Here is a 20539-nt window from a genome sequence, read left to right as displayed (position 1 = left end):
GACATTGCCGAACCATTTGGTTTTCTTCACCATTTTGCCTCCTACTGAAGCCAGGGCAGACGTCTGTTCCCTGATTGATTTGATAACTAAGTCAATCATGGGAAGTGGTTTCCATCGTAATAAGTTGTTATGTGATGCCATAATTATGTAAATATTGACTTAGTTATCTAATCAATCAGTGAACAGACCTCTGACCTGGCTTTAGTAGGGGAGTCGTATGACAGCACGGTGGCAGTGAGAGAAGAGGACAGGCGGGGAGCTGCTGGGTCTCAGGCAAGTATTCTGCCCCATGGGAGAGATTAGTCTAAATCCAAATAACTACTGCAATCCCTGTCTGTTTACCTGCTGGGGGGTGGCTTCCTCCATATATCTCTCTAGAGCAGCAGCCCACAGGGAACCAAGGGGCACAGAGATGGGAAATGCCTCTCAATCACATGGGGACTTGGCATCTAGGAGTGGCATTGAGCTGGAAGTATGAATCATATATCAAATGCTGAGTTTCATCAACATCAGAGCAGGAAGAGGGAGTGGGCCAGGTTATGGGCAGGTTATCATTACAACCCAACATGACACGGAGGGCTATACTATGTGTTTATCATCACTGAAGCATTTCAAACCTAACCTGATCCATGACTAATCATTGAGGGCTGAGAGGGTTTCTCGATGACTCGATGAATAACCGAAGGTCTAGCAACTCAAATGTTGCGTGATTAAATCACATGATGGAGAACTTTAACATTTGAGCTAATTAGCGACTGCAAAATAGATGGGTTGGTTGTTTAGCAACAAAACCGAGACGTTTGCAACTCTGGGGCAAAGGCTTAGATTGTTGACAAATTGTAAATTTTGTCTTCACATATTCATTGAAAACAGTAATAAATTTGCACAATGAGCATGTTTTCTCTCAAATACATCATTACAGTTGTTGGTTAGCTAGCTAGCGAATTTGAGTCATATTAGCATTGACATGAAATAAGTCAAAACACCTCCAAACAAGACATGGTATTAATAACAAGATACAACGAGATGAAACGAACCACCAAGATTCCCCACATGGCAGCTTCTTATTGTTGCTAGCTGTCTGACCGTTCAGAATCATAACAAAGCACGGCTTCCGGCCACATCGATGTGCGCGCATCACTTCCATGACGTTGTCAGCCAACCCGTCTATACTTTGTAACTACGTAGCTAGCATGTTAGCTAAACCTAACCCTAACCTTAACCCAGGGGAGAACGACAGCCCCCTCTCATTGAAACCACGGAAGTTCAAGGTAGACCACAAATCAAATCAAATCAAATGTATTTATATAGCCATTCGTACATCAGCTGATATCTCAAAGTGCTGTACAGAAACCCAGCCTAAAACCCCAAACAGCAAGCAATGCAGGTGTTGAAGCACGTTGGCTAGGAAAAACTCCCTAGAAAGGCCAAAACCTAGGAAGAAACCTAGAGAGGAACCAGGCTATGTGGGGTGGCCAGTCCTCTTCTGGCTGTGCCGGGTGGAGATTATAACAGAACATGGCCAAGATGTTCAAATGTTCATGAATGACCAGCATGGTCGAATAATAAGGCAGAACAGTTGAAACTGGAGCAGCAGCACGGTCAGGTGGACTGGGGACAGCAAGGAGTCATCATGTCAGGTAGTCCTGGGGCATGGTCCTAGGGCTCAGGTCAGTTGAAACTGGAGCAGCAGCACGGCCAGGTGGACTGGGTACAGCAAGGAGTCATCATGTCAGGTAGTCCTGGGGCATGGTCCTAGGGCTCAGGTCCTCCGAGAGAGAGAAAGAAAGAGAGAAGGAGAGAATTAGAGAACGCACACTTAGATTCACACAGGACACCGAATAGGACAGGAGAAGTACTCCAGATATAACAAACTGACCCTAGCCCCCCGACACATAAACTACTGCAGCATAAATACTGGAGGCTGAGACAGGAGGGGTCAGGAGACACTGTGGCCCCATCCGAGGACACCCCCGGACAGGGCCAAACAGGAAGGATATAACCCCACCCACTTTGCCAAAGCACAGCCCCCACACCACTAGAGGTGGTACTGCAGGTATTATTAGACGAAAACAGGATCCTCCATTATAGTGAATGGAAAATTGTTGATCTTTGTGGTCAATCTTAGCGTGAGTATAATATTTTTTTGATGACAATAATGTATCAATAATTGCTTCTAATACACCAGATGTATGTCCTTGAACCGATAATATTTCCATCGCACACAGAAGTAATAAGGATAATTGAGTTGCTAATGGAGCCCCGGTCAGCCTTCGACTTGAATTACTCAATGAGAGGGGGCAGCACTGAGCTAAACTGCAACGTTACTTCCTGGAGTAATTAAAACTATGCCTGTTATATCTCCATTTTAACCTGCTTCATTTGTCTTCAATGAGCTAAACTAAGATTAGCCACCTTTCTAACCTAGCTAATTTTAGCTACAATAAATTTTAATTTTAAAGATAAAATTACTTAGAAAATTGTGTGGTGGACATGAAAAAATTATGTGACTGTCACGAATACCTAATTAGTAATTTGTATCTATTTCACGATCATTTGTGATGGTGTGCTTTTAGGGTAGGAATAGGCGATAGGTGCTCACGTTGCCCCTAATGGTCGGTAGGATAATGCCTACGGAAATCAAGGCCATAATTTCACAATTTTAAATAATTTGACAGTAATCCACTAGAGCCTCCATACTCAACTGGCGGTTGAGGTCGCATGGGTTGTGAGGTGGGGGTTTGTAACTACGCCGACAAATTACATTATCCATCTGGACCTTTGCCACCTAGGACATTTGTGATGGACCCTGCACTAAAGTTTGGCCTGGCTGAGTTATGTAACAGTGGGAACAGCACAACAGACATAGAGCATGCAAAGACCGAGGTCAGCTCATATAGTGACTATGTAATGGAAGAAGCCAACACATACACTGTCACTCAATCGGCAGTAACATTAGCAATCTCACAATTAAGAGGAACATATTCACTATAAAATGGCTTGCCATAGGAGGCTCAAATAAGATTTGTTAACATAGTGCATCCTTCTGTAACTGATGCCATTCACATAGCCTAACAGGCTTATGAGAAATGTTGGTAAATTTGATATGGTTGATATAGCAATTATAACATCGGCCTATGTTATTACCTGTTAACAGTTTTGTGGTAGTTAACATGTCCTAATGGTGAAAATTACGTGACCCTTGTTAACTGGCTATACAAAAAAGTTTTCAAACTTTTTCACCAAATGTTTGGATTTAGCCATAAAGGGTCATTACACACCCATTTGTCATATAGAGTGACACGGTTGGTTAATGACATGTTTACAATGTGAGGCCGCAGTCTAACATTTATTTGAAATCAAACTGAAGATAAAACTACCCTTTTCATCTCACAATAAAAAAAAAATAGGTAGACAATTTTGGACCACATTGATCTACTGTATCTATTTTTTTCACATGTTATTTCATTAGATACAAATATTTTTATTTTAAAAAATGAGACTGTATGTATTGTATTGAAATTCTTTGTTTAAACAATCAATTTACGAATTTGGCCAACAATCCAAAATGTGTGCAACAGGTGTTCCGTCTGTTCCCTGATCGAAAAAGGAACCCAACAGGAAGAACTGAGGACACCACAGGTACCGGCATCTCTGGGGCACACTCATCAACACTAAATATGAGAGGAAACCCAATTCTAACCAGAGGAATGTTAACACAACCACGCGTAAAGCATTTCCCGAAGTTTTGAATTGAAGCTAATGTTATATTTACATTTCTTTTGACATTTGTGTACCAGTTTCTAAAATGCTATATTGTGGTTTTAATCTAACACGTTCAACCTGTGATTTCAACATTAAATATGAAGACATTCAACTGCGTAAAATTACAGGACAAATCATCCGGAAACCTAGATTTGTTATAATTTGCTCACGTTAGATTAAGTTCTAGAACATGTAAATACTGCTATTTATCCGAGAAAATAAATATTACCTATAATTTTGCAGGTTGAACTAATCTTGAAATCATGAAAACTTGTTCAGATTATTGTTAATTTGTTGGCCTATATGTATTATTATTCACACAGGTTGACAGGGCATGCAATACAAAGGCCTGCGCCATGTCCATGCCAATTGAGAACTGGTCTATGTGAACAGAGTCGGTCAAACTGAAGGGTTTCAGTGATTGGTTGGTTACCTGTCTCCTCAATCAGCTGCCATTCGATCCCCATACCATACACGCACTTTCAAAGCCGCATCGCTCGCGCTCACTCAATCTCCGAGTGCTATCACAAACTTTTCTCCAATCCTGGCGATTTAACGAGCTCTTTAGATATATATATTTTTTTAAAACGTTATACGTCATCTGCGAAGGTGGATCATGTAGTGTTCCAATATTTATAAAGCTCCGTGCGAACAATACATTTTGGAGGAGGAAAGAGACCTTTAAGGACGAGTTTCTCGTTGCTGTCAGCGACTTGGTTCCACGTTTAAGACAAGGTAAGGCTCTCTACACCTACTATTTCAATATTCCAGTTGTTTTCTTTGATGTTTTTGTGTTTTTCTCAAGCTACAAACACTTTTAAAATAGGCAACTTTTTTCAGTGTTACTTTCTTAGGGTTAGGAAGATACTATACGATTATTAGTCAGCATCCGCCTTACACGTCTCGAACGTTGGCCAACTGTAGGCTACTGTATTTCAATCAATGTGAGTGTATCTCCCGCTTTTGCTTGATTTATTACAATGCACTATAAAACGCGGGACGTATGTAACCTGTACAACTATTTGGAATACTTGTGAGTTTGTCGTCATTCAAGGGGAAGTAAATTGAGGCGGAATGAAGGAGACTTCCAGTATATATAAATCAGGATCATCTTTTTCTTTCGTTTAGCCTACTTAAACCATATCTTCTGCATAATTATCAGAAACCATGCTTGTCATACAAATATGTGTCTGTTAAGATTGGAAAGTAAGTTGCATGAATAACAATTGCAACATAAAAGCGCCATTAACGTTTTGGGAAATTATTTCTCTCTACTCTGGACAGAGAAAAGAAGCACGAGTCAGACTTCACACAGTAGCACGTGGATTTTTGGAGATGTTCCTTCTGGAGCTCAATCACTTGTCAGCGCTGGTCACTGCGCTCACATCAGTGCTCTCCGCCCTGATCTTGCTTGCCGTCTCCAGGCAACTGTGGACCTTCCGGTGGACCATTACGCGGGACACAGAGAGCAAGTTGCCGCTACCCAATGGGTCCATGGGCTGGCCGCTGGTGGGAGAAACGTTCCACTGGCTCTTTCAGGTATGAGGAGTATTGTTTAGTTTTTTTTACAAGCGTTCCAAGATAGACTATATGTGCATGTGATGAGCTAAAGAGTTTGTTTGTGTTAAAATGTGCAAAGAAACAGCACACAACTTATGAAAACATTACATCTCAGTTCAGTATACTGTATACTGAATATAATGCGTCCATGGTACTATACTTGTGTGGACTTGATGAGCGTGTGTAATTCATTCTTGCGGTGAAAAACAGACGCTTTCACTTCAATTCCACACCGCGCTCCTGTAGGAATGCATCCCGCTTCCAGACTGGGCGTAAACTAGGAGGCACGGGGTAGAGCCTTAAGGCCATGGGTAGAACGCGCCCTCTTTATACACATGAACTGAACACCTCCTTTACCGCTTTTGTGTGTGTTTGTGTTTTACGACAGGGGTCCAACTTCCACATCTCCAGGAGAGAGAAGCATGGCAACGTTTTTAAAACTCACCTTTTAGGAAAGCCTGTTATCCGGGTGACTGGTGCCGAAAACATCCGTAAAATCTTGCTTGGAGAACACAACTTGGTTTGCACGCAGTGGCCTCAGAGTACCCGTATTATCCTGGGACCCGACACCCTGGTCAACTCTATTGGAGATTTGCACAAGAAGAAGAGAAAAGTAAGGATGAAATAAAGATGAGTAAAAACCCGCAGGGGACATAACTTGGTGAGGCATGATCATCTTCTAGGCCTGTTACTCGCCAGGGAGGCAAATCAAGGCAATAAAATATGCACATAATTCCCTGCTGTTGTTATTGAGTTATTATAGGTAATAACTAGAGAAGTATCGGGATGATTAATTGTGTCTCAAGTATTATTCAATTGTTGTCTGGAGTACCTTGTAGCCTACCAGGTGATACATTTTTATTATGCTTTCCTTTCCTTTAAGATCTTGGCAAAAGTCTTTAGCCGCGGGGCCTTGGAGACTTACCTACCTCGCTTGCAAGATGTTGTCAAGTCTGAAATTGCAAAGTGGTGCTCAGAGCCTGGCCCAGTGAATGTTTACGTCTCAGCCAAGTCTCTCACATTTCGCATTGCTGTCAGAGTCTTGTTGGGACTGAAGATGGAGGAAAAACGCATAGTTTACCTGTCTAAGATCTTTGAGCAACTCATGAACAACCTCTTCTCACTACCAATTGACGCACCTATGAGTGGACTCCGCAAAGTGAGTAAGCCTACAGCCAACAATGTTATAATGCTGTAAAATTATTTGCATATTTATTTTATGTTTTAATCATTGTAGAAATGATAGTCCTGAGAAATGATAACCCTGAAATTATAATACGTTAATTTATGATTAATATCTTTACATGTTTAAAAAACACAACTATTGTAGCCTAATTCATATTGTATGGTGTGGCATGATAACAAAACTATTTTGCTAACTTGCATTGGTACATCACATTAACTCTCAATATGTTATTAGAATGGAAAAGAGTAAATATAATATATTTTCAAGCACTGAATGGAAATGTCCCATCAAGGCAGCTAAAAATCCATTAGACGCCATGCTGATGTTTGTTTTCTTCTCAGGGAATAGAAGCCCGGGAAATCCTACATGCGTGCATGGAGAAAATCATAGAGGAGAAAATGCAGAAACAACAGTCTGATGAGTACTATGATGCTTTCGATTACATGTTGATCAGTGCCAAGGAAAATGGAAATGAACTCAGCATGCAGGAGTTGAAGGTAAATAATTGTATTTTTCTGTTTAACCATTCTGTTTTCTTTGGTCATATGCATATACAATCCCACATTTGCAATTGTATAGTCAAACTTATTTGGAGGTTTATAGCCTACTAAGGTGAATGGACCATTTATTTACTTTGGACGACCAAAACAAATGTCCAATATTATAGCTTAAATTAAATGTTAATTGTGTTCTGTTTCTGGTGTCTAGGAAACCGCGGTGGAGTTAATATTTGCTGCTCACTCAACTACAGCCAGTGCCTCCACTTCGCTTATTCTTCAACTCCTGCGGCACCCCGCTGTGGTGGAGAAAGCCCAGATGGAGCTGGAGTCCGAGGGTCTCGGCTACGAAGCACATAGCGCCCACAGATGCTCCGGCAAAGAAAATGGTCTGAAAGGTCCTCTTGCGGCGGAACATGAGGAACATCGGCCTCTAGACGCAGAGGACACCCTGTTGATGAATGGGAACGGGACTGTTAATTGCGCACTGGATGAAGAAGAAGAAGCACGGTGTTCTCGGTCTCATATTCCTTGTTTAACTTTGGAGAAACTGAGTCAGCTACGTTACATTGAATGTGTCGTCAAGGAGGTCCTGCGGTTTCTCCCGCCAGTGTCTGGAGGATACAGGACGGTGCTACGAACATTCGAATTGAACGTAAGTATATAATTACGCGCGCTTTTTACACACTACGGAAGCGCACTACACTCTTTAAAAAGGGTTATGGAAAGAAACAAAAAGGTTCCCTTTTGTAGAGTTATTTGATCAGAACCCCAGGGGTTATTCTTCACTGAACCATTGGGTTGCATTCAGGGTTATATTTGGAGTAAATTTCGGTTCTATATACAACCTTTAGTAGTGTTATATATGAAGCATATGAACACTTTTTGGTTCTATCCAGAAGCTTTTTTTCTAAGAGTGTATTGAAGCTGATCTTAGATCAACCCCATGACCAGGCCACACCGCATCATACTTTAGATTTACTGTGATGTCGGGCAATTAGTCCCTCAACTGGCTAGAACATAAAACATTATTCGAAAGCAGATACAATGCGATGTCAGTATTTTTTTAAGTAATTGAGCGAGTTTTCAATACACCATGATGCGTGCAGCGCTCAAGTGCATCTCCCAATCATTGCTCCATATAAAGTGACCAAGAGATTCACAGAGGCTTTTATTTGAAATGAGGGATATAGTGAACTGAGGACCCTAGGGTAAAAGTATAAATAACTTTGAAACCGTCTGGATATCCAATGCCCGATGGTGGATACGATTAGATATATTCTAGTCGGATTATGAAAACTGTATTCATACTGATTAATAATTAATTTACAGTTGATAAGATTCATATTGATGTTTAGGGTCCATGTGATATGTTGTGAGATACAGATGATGCTGAATATGCCTTAACATTTCCGGAAGTCAACGAGCATTCAATCTAACTGTAAAGCGGTTAGAGAGCAACCATGTCCTTGTAAATATTGTATTGAAGTTGATTTTTTTGTTTTGTCTCTCTACTTCCAAGGGCTACCAGATTCCTAAAGGATGGAGTGTAATGTACAGTATCCGGGACACCCATGAGACAGCTGCAGTGTTCCAGAGACCGGAGATCTTCGACCCAGACCGCTTCGGGCCGGAGCGTGACGAGAGCAAGACTGGGCGCTTCAATTACATTCCATTTGGTGGCGGAATAAGGAGTTGCGTCGGAAAGGAACTTGCCCAAATGATACTAAAAACCCTGGCAGTTGAGGTGATTGGCACGTGCAACTGGACACTCGCCACGGAAACATTCCCCAAGATGCAGACGGTGCCAATAGTCCACCCCGTCAATGGACTGCATGTGCATTTCAATTACGCATAGCCAACTCCGATAGTTTAGAGATGTCATTGTGTTATTATTAAAAACATTAACATTAAGCTCATTAACTTTCCGCAATTGCAATATTAAGTTATTCAATTTGAATACATCAGCAAGAACCCTATGCTGTGAGAAACACGGTGGTCATTGTAGAGTGGAACCAATGCATGGTGCCAGTGGCCTGTGATGATCTGCTTATCGCCAAGATCGCCTTTTTACGCAATGGGAAAAGTGACTCCATACATTTGCTATTCTTCACGGACATCCGGGCGCCCACTTCCATAACAAAGCAAATCGAAAAGTGATAGCCTATATTTCAGCACCATAATGCAATATACAATGGACGAGTAGGGCTTTCCTCTCAGAACAAACATTATTTGTGCTCAGGACTGATTATAAATATCCGTCTATAATACGAAATTGTCTTTCAGATCTTGCACTTGGTCTCCACGAAAGACTTTCAGAAATACATTCCAAATGTATGTGTTTATGTCCAGTATGTAAGTAGATTGAAATGAGATATAGGCCTACATTTATAGGCTAAATAAGTGTATGTGTGTATGAAATGAAGTAGTATTACAAATAAGCTTTATTTATAGAACACTTCGGTTAAGTCGGTGTACATATGGAATAATAATGAAGAGGCCTAGTTATTTATAATCAATGTAAAGCATAGACCGGTAAAACAAACCATAGGCATGGAGTATCGCTAATTATTTGATTATAAAGTCTATAAATCAAAATGCAATTATATAAACTTACCTAGAGAAAATAACCAATTATTATTTGTATTCTTCTTATTATTACATGTTCCATCATTATGAATAATCGTTTGTTGATTTTAAAGCATGATGGAAGCGCTGTGAAATGACCCGGTTAAGATGGATTCATGGAAGGAGATAGCACTTTTTCTCCTTTACGGAGTGTGTATATACAGTATTTGTTCTATTGATTGAATGTGTGTATTTTTGTGTAGATGTTGCTCGTATTATCTATAGAACGATGTAAAAGGTAAATTACAAAAAAAGTGTATTTCTGCCATAGAATAGGACATTTTACCATACAAAATGTGCATTTGCTGCCATCATGTTAACCACAATGTATAGATTCCCGTTCTATAAAAAGACCAATATGGACTTGTTTATAGATAAAATTGTTAAGGTTTTGATAATATGACATTTGATAAGTGTGCCAGTATTGTCACAGTATAAGCCTATACAATATATAATGAAATGTGTTGTTGTTTTTAATATGAGATGCCAAAATATAGTCAATTGTAAGCGTAGTGTATAGCCTTAGTGGTTAGTTGGGTCTGTTTTCGTTCGCCAACTCATGTCATTGAATTCCATAACCACAAGAACGATTTGCATATCATTTGACAGGCTCCGCCCCCGAAGATAAATGGAACCTGAAAGGTTACACCTTCAGAGTGAACTCGGATTGCAGTGTGACCCTCTAGTGAACCATTTAACTCTGCCCTATTGACCCTCAGTTTAGGTGACGCTTTGTTAACTGTGCGTTCACGAGCAGTGACCACAACACCAATGATATCTCACAACATAATTTCCACACCAAAGAATTCTAGACCTATAGGTCACTATCTGACTTTCCTCCATAGACGACTGAAATTATTAATTGTAGGTAAGACACTTGATTTAAACCCTCAGACCACCCACGTTTAACAGAACTACCCCCTCCCTTCCACACACCCACACACACACACACACACACACACACACTCCCGCTATCTTCCTCTCTCTCTCGCTCTCTCTTACCAAGTTAAAACCGACAGTGTAAAATGACCCTTCTCAAATTACCTCCAAAAAGGTTGAAATGATTCTAAATTGTAGGCTATACCCTATAGGTTAATTGAGACATTGAAAAACAATGTATGAAATCCTGACGTCAATAGGCCTATAGATTGAGATAATGTATGATTATGCACTCAATTTGATTGTCATGATTGACAGAATAGACGACTGTGAAGATGATGGCGCGATCCTAATTATGAGTGGTAAAGGGCCCTGTAACTCGTCATTTGGTGGGCAGTGAACTTGGCGACGTTTTGGCACCAGAGTTCACACGGATGTCACGGTCCGTGTTGTAGGTCACAGGCAGGGCAACGCATAGAAATGGGACAGAGCGTCCCTGCCCCCAAATCTGTTGGAATCGCGCTGCGGTAATGGGTTTTAAACACAGGGTGCACAGAGAACGGTGATTTGGAGAGTGTTAGATGGCATCGCCATTTCAAAGTAATCTATTCATTAACAGTACACCCCGTAGAGTAAACTAAATACAAAGCATGAATCCGTTACCGCTAGAAAAATATAGGACAATACATTGATATTAATACAAAGTGAACACAGATGCAGCGCTTGTCCTAGCCTATTGACACATGTGTCAAGCCTGGATGTCCCCTTCATGGACACAAGTGTCTCTCGGAAGTATAATAGGCCAAATGTTCTATTAACATAATCAAGCCCGATCAGTCTCAGACTAGGGGATTCAGCTTGTAAACGAAGAACACGATATATTGGGTAACCGATTAGGTATTTTCCAAAGTAAAATGTTTGTATTCTATTGTGGGGCCGCACACCAATAAATGGTTAAACATTCGTAACAGTCCACTGTGGGCGGAGCACGGGGCGCGAGCAAAAGCAACACAATTAAACATGAACTCTGAGTGAACTAATTTGTCCGGCCCAAGGTAAGATGAGGCATGGTTGGGGGAAACGGGCGAATAAAAGCGCAGAATGGAGGGTGAGACACAACAGTCAAGTGCAACACTTGGCTACTTCCACTCCCCGTGGTCCACTCCCCGCCGTCCATCTTGCACTTGTTTCACAAGATTCTCCTAGAGATGGGGTTCGGCGCTTTATTCATAACATGTTTTTGCACTCTCGTGCTCCCACTCCTTTTGATCGTGGCGGCGATGAAACTGTGGGAAATGTACGTCGTTAGTGGACGTGATCCAACCTGTCAGAGTCCTCTTCCTCCGGGTACCATGGGACTGCCCTTCCTCGGAGAGACGCTTCAGATGGTCCTGCAGGTAACTGATGATGGAAACATCAATTGCAAACTCTGATCCTGCCTATATTTACAGTGTGCAGCAGGCTGCTGTCGATTAGTTGGGGTTATGCATCAGGCTGAAATGTCCTCACAGAAGAGTATGCTATTGAAAAAAACGAAATATTGTTTAGTAGCCTAATTCAAGCAATTTAAATATGCAATTAATAGTGTGCACCTTTTCTACACGATTTATTTTCAGAGAAGAACATTTCTAAAAATGAAACGTCAGAAATATGGATATATTTATAAGACGCATCTCTTTGGGAGTCCAACCGTGAGGATAATGGGTTCAGAACATGTGAAACAGATTCTGATGTCAGAACACAAATTGGTTGCGGCTCAGTGGCCAGCATCAGTGCGACTCATCCTCGGGTCGCACGCCCTCTCCAATGCGCACGGCGCGCTCCACAAGCGCAAGAAAAAGGTAGGCAATGTTGAGTAGCCTACAAATCTGTGTAGGCACCTCATGGTTTATACTTATAATGAAAAACACATTGTAATTTACCACGCCTTTTCCTTATAGCATACACTTAAAGCGCTCTCTCCTGTTTGCCTGCAGGCGATCATAAAAGCCTTTTCCCGGGAAGCCATGGAACAGTATATTCCTGTGATCCGGGAGGAGGTGAGATGCTCCGTGGATAACTGGCTGCAGAGCGACTCTTGCGTGCTAATGTACCCAGAGATGAAGCGCCTCATGTTCCGCATCGCAATGAGGATCCTGCTTGGCTTCGAGCCCGAGCAATCAAAGACCGACGAGCTGGAATTAGTGGAAGTGTTCGAAGAAATGATAAAGAACCTTTTCTCCCTACCAATCGATGTTCCTTTCAGCGGCTTGTATCGGGTAAGTTGCCTGTGAAATGGTAGGATTGATTGATTGAAGCAGCCCTGGAATGCGTCACATGGGGCTACAGTGTGCGCACAACATTATTGACCGATATTTTTCACCATTCCGTTTTAAGGGTCTGAGAGCGCGCAACATCATCCACTCAAAAATAGAGCAAAACATTAAAAAAAAGCTTTCCAATATTGATAACAACAACAATTATAAGGATGCGCTGCAATTATTGATTGAGGACGGTGAGAGGAAGGAGCAGCGAGTAAGCATGGAGGTAACAGATGCCTTTCATTTTCATGGTCATTTGATTCTACACACTGCCATTTACTCCATGTATGAACCATTATTTATGTATTTCCAACAGGAGATAAAAGAATCTGCCACAGAATTACTATTCGGTGGCCACGAGACGACAGCGAGCACTGCGACCTCTCTGGTGATGTTTCTCGGGCTGCATGCGAATGTCGTGCGTAAAATGCGCCATGAGCTTCAGGAGAAGGTTGGTATCACCAGAGGATGAGGCGAAGCGCGAGGTATAACTGGGCCCAAAATCTGTTTTCTCCAGCAGGTGGCGTTTTTTCGTATATTTTTCGCTCACTAAGTAAGGAATTTTTGTATGGCGGTCAATTAGTGTCGAATTTGGTTAACAAAAAATGAAATAGCTTATTTGCTATGTGTAGTTAATTTGATCGACTAGAAGTTTCGTAATGTTTAGATTGTTATATTAGGTTGTTATAAGTGTACTAATATAGCCTAAGTAGGACACGTGACATCTCAGCAACTTTGAGAAAAAACACTTCATATTGGAGTTGTGCCTGTTGTTCACGTTCATATCTGCACTCTCATTGGCTAGACTGCTGTCCATTTTTAAAGACTTTTCTTTTCATTGTGAGAGCGCCCACTTGAGTAGCTGGGTCCGATTTTTCAAAGGGATCTTAAGGATCATTTTATCGTTAGATGCATTTGTAGGTACATCGTTAAATCTCAGAGCTGTTTCCCACTTGAAAACGCTCGGAATCTAACGCCTGCCTCAGAACACTCAGCTAGGTGCGTCATTAGATGCTTTTTTGCCCTCCCGTGTCACTTTATACACAGATCTCCGCTAAATATAGTATCACATGGTTTATCTGTCTGTGACTTCTGATAATTTAAGAACAAAGTTGACTAAAAATACGAAGTTGCCAGTGTCTTTGCAATTGATACAAACAAGCGACTTAGGCAATAACAAAATGCCTAAAATAAAACCGAGATGACTGCATTAAAATATAAATAGTAGGCTATAGGTCTATTTCAAACATATTCAAATAACATTTAATGTTCAATCAATTGAGTTCTATTTTGCAACTTCTAGGCTACTGTAGTTTAACATGCTCCCTATCTATCTTTCGATCCTATCAGTATAGACACATGCTCCAACGACGCACTTTGCGATGCATCGTTAAAATCAAATCAAATCAAATTTATTTATATAGCCCTTCGTACATCAGCTGATATCTCAAAGTGCTGTACAGAAACCCAGCCTAAAACCCCAAACAGCAAGCAATGCAGGTGTAGAAGCACGGTGGCTAGGAAAAACTCACTAGAAAGGCCAAAACCTAGGAAGAAACCTAGAGAGGAACCAGGCTATGTGGGGTGGCCAGTCCTCTTCTGGCTGTGCCGGGTGGAGATTATAACAGAACATGGCCAAGATGTTCAAATGTTCATAAATGACCAGCATGGTCGAATAATAATAAGGCAGAACAGTTGAAACTGGAGCAGCAGCACGGCCAGGTGGACTGGGGACAGCAAGGAGTCATCATGTCAGGTAGTCCTGAGGCATGGTCCTAGGGCTCAGGTCCTCCGAGAGAGAGAAAGAGAGAATTAGAGAGAGCACTCTTAAATTCACACAGGACACCGAATAGGACAGGAGAAGTACTCCAGGTATAACAAACTGACCCTAGCCCCCCGACACATAAACTACTGCAGCATAAATACTGGAGGCTGAGACAGGAGGGGTCAGGAGACACTGGCCCCATCCGAGGACACCCCCGGACAGGGCCAAAACACTCCTAAACCTAAATTCCATCGCTCTCAGGAAACTGGGCCCTGGTCAATATAATGGATGCTGGCTGGATAATCTGTGGTATCGCTATCATTTATTTATTTGATGTAATTCACCTTTATTTAACCAGGTAGGCTAGTTGAGAACATGTTCTCATTTACAACTGCGACCTGGCCAAGATATAGCAAAGCAGTTCGACACACAACAACACAGAGTTGCACATGGAATAAACAAACATACAGTCAAAAATACAGTAGAAAAAGTCTATATACAGTGTGTGCAAATGAGGTAGTATAAGGGAGGCCATGGTGGCTATATTTGTTTATCTTGCTCTTTTGCTACCCAGTATCTCTACTTGCACATTCATCTTCTGCACATCTACCATTCCAGCCTACCTGGTTAAATAAAGGTGAATTAAATCAAATAATCATAAATACAGTATGGGGATGAGGAATTTTTGACTGTATGTTTGTTTATTCCATGTGTAACTCTGTGTTGTTGTGTAATTTCAATATAGCAATTAAACACTGGAATGGTACATGTGCAGAAGATGAATGTGCAAGTAGAGATACTAGGGCGCAAAAGAGCAAGATAAATAAATACAGTATGGGGATGAGGTAGTTGGATGGGCTATTTACAGATGGGCTATGTACAGGTGCAGTGATCTGTGAGCTGCTCTGACAGCTGGTGCTTAAAGCTAGTGAGGGAGATATGAGTCTCCAGCTTCAGTGATTTTTGCAGTTCGATCCAGTCATTGGCAGCAGAGAACTGTAAGGAAAGGCGGCCAAAGGAAGAATTGTCTTTGGGGGTGACCAGTGAGATATACCTGCTGGAGCGCGTGCTACGGGTGGGTGCTGCTTTGGTGACCAGTGAGCTGAGATAAGGTGGGGCTTTACCTAGCAGAGACTTGTAGACGACCTTGGCGGCGAGTATGAAGCGAGGTCCAGCCAACGAGTGCGTACAGGTCGCAGTGGTGGGTAGTATATGGGGTTTTGGTGACAAAACGGATGGCACTTTGATAGACTGCATCCAATTTGTTGAGTAGAGTGTTGGAGGCTATTTTGTAAATGACATCGCCAAAGCCAAGGATCGGTAAGATGTTCAGTTTTACGAGGGTATGTTTGGTAGCATGAGTGAAGGATGCTTTGTTGCAAAATAGGAAGCCAATTCTAGATTTAATTTTGGATTGGAGATGCTTGATGTGAGTCTGGAAGGAGAGTTTACAGTCTAACCAGACACCTAGGTATTTGTAGTTGTCTACATATTCTAAGTCAGAACCGTCCAGAGTAGTGATGCTGGACGGGCGGGCAGGTGCGGGCAGCGATCGATTGAATAGCATGCATTTAGTTTTACTTGCATTTAAGAGCAGTTGGAGGCCACGGAAGGAGAGTTGAATGGCATTGAAGCTCGTCTGGAGATTAGTTAACACAGTGTCCAAAGAAGGGCCAGAGGTATACAGAATGGTGTCGTCTGCATAGAAGTGGATCAGAGAATCACCAGCAGCAAGAGCGACATCATTGATGTATACAGAGAAGAGAGTCTGCCCAAAAATTGAGCCCTGTGGCACCTCCATAGAGACTGCCAGAGGTCCGGACAACAGGCCCTCCGATTTGACACACTGAACTCAATCTTTGGGAATCTCAGAGAGGTTGAACAGGCTAGTAATAGGGGTTGCAACAATTTCGGCAGATAATTTTAGAAAGAGAAGGTCCAGATTGTCTAGCCCGGCTGATTTGTAGGGGTCCAATTTTTTCAGCTCTTTCAGAACATCAGCTATCTGGATTTGGGTGAAGGAGAAATGGGGGAGGCTTGGGCGAATTGCTGTGGGTGGTGCAGGGCTGTTGATTGGGGTAGGGGTAGCCAGGTGGAAAGCATGGCCAGCTGTAGAAAAATGCTTATTGAAATTCTCAATTATAGTGGGGAGCTAGCCTCAGTGCAGTGGGCAGCTGGGAGGAGGTGCTCTTATTCTCCATGGACTTTACAGTGTCCCAGAACTTTTTTGAGTTTGTGCTACAGAATGAACATTTCTGCTTGAAAAAGCTAGCCTTAGCTTTCCTAACTGCCTGTGTATATTGGTTCCTAACTTCCCTGAAAAGTTGCATATCACAGGGGCTATTCAATGCTAATGCAGAATGCCACAGGATTTTTTTGTGCTGGTCAAGGGCAGTCAGGTCTGGAGAGAACCAAGGGATATATCTGTTCCTGGTTCAACATTTTTTGAACAGGGCATGCTTATTTAAGATGGTGAGGAAGGCACTTTTAAAGAATAACCAGGCATCCTCAACTGATGGGATGAGGTCAATATCCCCTTCCAGGATACCCAGGCCAGGTCGATTAGAAAGGCCTGCTCGCTGAAGTGTTTTAGGGAGCGTTTGACAGTGATGAGGAGTGTTCATTTGACCGCAGACCCATTACGGATGCAGGCAACGAGGCAGTGATCGCTGAGATCTTGGTTGAAAACAGCAGAGGTGTATTTGGAGGGCAAGTTGGTTAAGATGATATCTATGAGGGTGCCTGTGTTTACGGATTTGGGGTTGTACCTGGTGGGTTCATTGATAATTTGTGTGAGATTGGGGGCATCAAGCTTAGATTGTAGGATGGCCGGGGTGTTAAGCATGCCCCAGTTTAGGTTACCTAGCAGCACGAGCTCTGAAGATAGATGGGGGGCAATCAATTCACATATGGTGTCCAGGGCACAGCTGGGGGCAGAGGGTGGTCTATAGCAAGCGGCAACGGTGAGAGACTTGTTTCTGGAAAGGTGGATTTTTAAAAGTAGAAGCTCGAATTGTTTGGGTATAGACCTGGATAGTTAGACAGAATTCTGCAGGCTATCTCTGCAGTAGATTGCAACACCACCCCCTTTAGCAGTTCTACCTTGTCGGAAGATGTTGTAGTTAGGGATGGAAATTTCAGGGTTTTTGGTGGTCTTCCTAAGCCACGATTCAGACACGGCTAAGGCATCCGGGTTGACAGAGTGTGCTAAAGCAGTGAATAAAACAAACTTAGGGAGGAGACTTCTAATGTTAACATGCATGAAACCAAGGCTACAGGTAACTGCCAAAATAAAGGAAACAATTGAGTAAATGAGGGACATAATATATTGAAAGCAGTTGCTTCTACACATGTGTGGCTCCTGAATTAATTAAACAATTAACATCCCATCATGCTTAGGGTCATGTATAAAAATGCTGGGCAGGCCATTATTATTATTATTTTGGCATGAGTGGTCACTAAATGGTTTGATGATCATAAAAACAATGTAAACCATATGCCATGGTCTTCCCAGTCACCAGATCTCAACCCAATTGAACACCTATGGGAGATTCTGGAGTTTGCCCGAGACGGCGTTTTCCACCACCATCAACGTAACACCAAATAAAGGAATTTCTCATGTAAGAATGGTGTCATGTCCCGCCAAAAGAGTTCCAGACAATTGTAGAATCTATGCCATGGTGCATTGAAGCTGTTCTGGCTCATGCTGGCCCAACATAAGACACTTTGTGTTGTTTTTTCCTTTATTTTGGCAGTTACTTGTATTATGCATTAAAGCAACACTATACACAATAGGCTAGCATTAAAAGCACTTGATTTTTGTAGTGCCAATGACATGGCATAATATTATTTAAACATGATTTGAAACCATAAATCATTCGTTTACAACATTTTCTATGACGAGAAAAGTATAATCAATAGAAGCCCATAGTTTGTTGGTTACGATGAGATTAAGATCGGACACAAATCTCATGAAGGTATTTATAAATCATATTCTTCCAAATCTAGGGCTATATTTAATTGATTTAATTTGCTGTACACCTCACCCAGACAGTGGTTTTAATAAGAATACACTCCATGCAAGAAGCATATCCCCCTATCTCTGTGTAATTAAATAGTAATATATTTACAGCATTTGTTGGGAGCCCAATCAGAGGACAAACCCCTGAGTACTGAGTTGTTGGAGCAGTTGAAGTACACCGGCTGTGTCATTAAGGAAACTCTCCGGATCAACCCTCCTGTCCCTGGTGGCTTCCGTGTAGTACTGAAGACTTTTGAGCTTAATGTAAGTAAACTTCCGTGTAGGTCCTTAAAAGGTCCTACACGGACTCAACTCCAGCCACTTTACTAAGGGAAATTGATGTAAAAAATGTATCACTAGCCACTTTAAACTATGCCACTTTTATGTTTACATACCCTACATTACTCATCTCATATGTATATACTGTACCCGATACCATCTACTGCATCTTGCCTATGCCGTTCTGTACCATCACTCATTCATATGTCTTTATGTACATATTCTTTATCCCTTTACACTTGTGTGTATAAGGTAGCAGTTGTGGAATTGTTAGGTTAGATTACTCATTGGTTACTACTGCATTGTCGGAACTAGAAGCACAAGCATTTCGCTACACTCGCATTAACATCTGCTAACCATGTGTATGTGACAAATTACATTTGATTTGATTTGAAGGTCCTGAAATAACATTTACACAAGAGTTTAGGCTAAAAGTTTAAAGGAGGCATAATTGATTGTCTTTTGAGAAACACAAAATGGAAACCATGTCCTGTTATAGCATATGAGTTTTTCTACAAATGTCTCACACACAATATGGCAGAAGCTCTACTATATGTATTAATATAGAGCTCGTGGTATACATAACAGGAGGCTGCTGAGGGGAGAACGGCTCATAATAATGGCCAGAATGGAGCAAATGGAATGGCATCAAACACCTGGAAACCATGTGTTAGATGTATTTGATACCATTTCACTGATTCTGCTCTAGTCATTACCACAAGCGCGTCCTCCCAAATTAAGGTGCCACCAACCTCCTGTGACATACATCAATGCCTTCAGAAACTGTATAACGATTGGAATAAAATTATTTGAAAGCATTGCCATCCTCACCCCAACCTAACATCCTATATTGTGTCTCCTCAGGGCTACCAGATTCCCAGGGGTTGGAAAATCATCTACAGCATCTGCGACACTCACGACGTGCTGGACACACTTATTAATAAGGAGGAGTTTCAGCCAGAGAGGTTTATGGACAAGTCACCAGATGACTCCTCCCGGTTCGGTTACATCCCCTTTGGGGGTGGTGCGAGGACATGTGTGGGTAAAGAGTTTGCTAAAGTTTTACTTAAGGTGTTCCTGGTCGAGGTGGTCACCAGATGCGACTGGACATTGTTGAATGGACCACCGACAATGAAAACAGGCCCAACCGTTTATCCAGTGGACAATCTGCCCACAAAATTCACCAAATGTATCCAGACCTACTGATAATGAAATATTGGCATTTATGTATTGGCATTTATGTAAATACACTAAATATTTAAGATAGACATATTGTGTATTTTTTATATTACATATATTTTGTACGACAGATATTTATGTCAACCCCAGTAGCGTTGTAAAAGCAACATTTTTAAAAGCACTTCATGTTGCACTCCAATAGTTCTGAGACAAATCATTTTATGGATATTTTGAAATACAATTGTTTTAAAGCGGTACTTTATCATTTTCATGCAACTTAACTCTGTTGTTGCATGTGGAATGTTTTCAATAAACACATGGAAAACTATTATTTTGAACAAAACTATTTCCATTTCCCAAATATTCTGACTTGGCATTGATAGAGCCCACCCACTGTGCACATTTGGTTGATGTGAATTCAATGTGAAATCATCAACACATTTCACCATGCCATTGAATTTATATTAAAAAAATGGAATT

General features: G+C 41.6%; 2 protein-coding genes across 3 annotated transcripts; both read left to right on the top strand.

The window, feature by feature from the left end:
- The first annotated feature begins 4239 nt into the window (after positions 1–4239).
- LOC110529957 (cytochrome P450 26B1-like) lies at positions 4240–11451 on the top strand. Of its 2 annotated transcripts, none has more exons than XM_036986057.1 (7): positions 4240–4500; positions 5190–5304; positions 5714–5938; positions 6209–6484; positions 6853–7008; positions 7220–7663; positions 8531–11451. In XM_036986057.1, the coding sequence occupies exons 2-7, from the start codon at positions 5260–5262 to the stop codon at positions 8864–8866; spliced, it is 1482 nt and encodes a 493-aa protein (XP_036841952.1). In that variant the 5' UTR covers positions 4240–4500; positions 5190–5259; the 3' UTR covers positions 8867–11451. The 2 variants fall into 2 exon arrangements, with proteins under 2 accessions (XP_036841952.1, XP_021468324.2); XM_021612649.2 differs by having other exon boundaries at positions 5050–5304.
- A 61-nt stretch (positions 11452–11512) lies between these two features.
- LOC110529949 (cytochrome P450 26A1-like) lies at positions 11513–20539 on the top strand. The gene is made up of 7 exons (XM_021612639.2): positions 11513–11912; positions 12132–12356; positions 12492–12773; positions 12892–13041; positions 13132–13266; positions 18713–18865; positions 19745–20539. Exons 1-7 carry the CDS (start codon positions 11724–11726, stop codon positions 20084–20086), a joined length of 1476 nt encoding a protein of 491 aa, XP_021468314.1. The 5' UTR covers positions 11513–11723; the 3' UTR covers positions 20087–20539.

This window comes from Oncorhynchus mykiss, chromosome 1, assembly GCF_013265735.2.
Source record: "Oncorhynchus mykiss isolate Arlee chromosome 1, USDA_OmykA_1.1, whole genome shotgun sequence".
Classification (NCBI taxonomy): domain Eukaryota; kingdom Metazoa; phylum Chordata; class Actinopteri; order Salmoniformes; family Salmonidae; genus Oncorhynchus; species Oncorhynchus mykiss.
The sequence above is the reverse complement of the archived record's forward strand: the minus strand, read 5'-3'. Positions and strand labels throughout refer to the sequence as shown.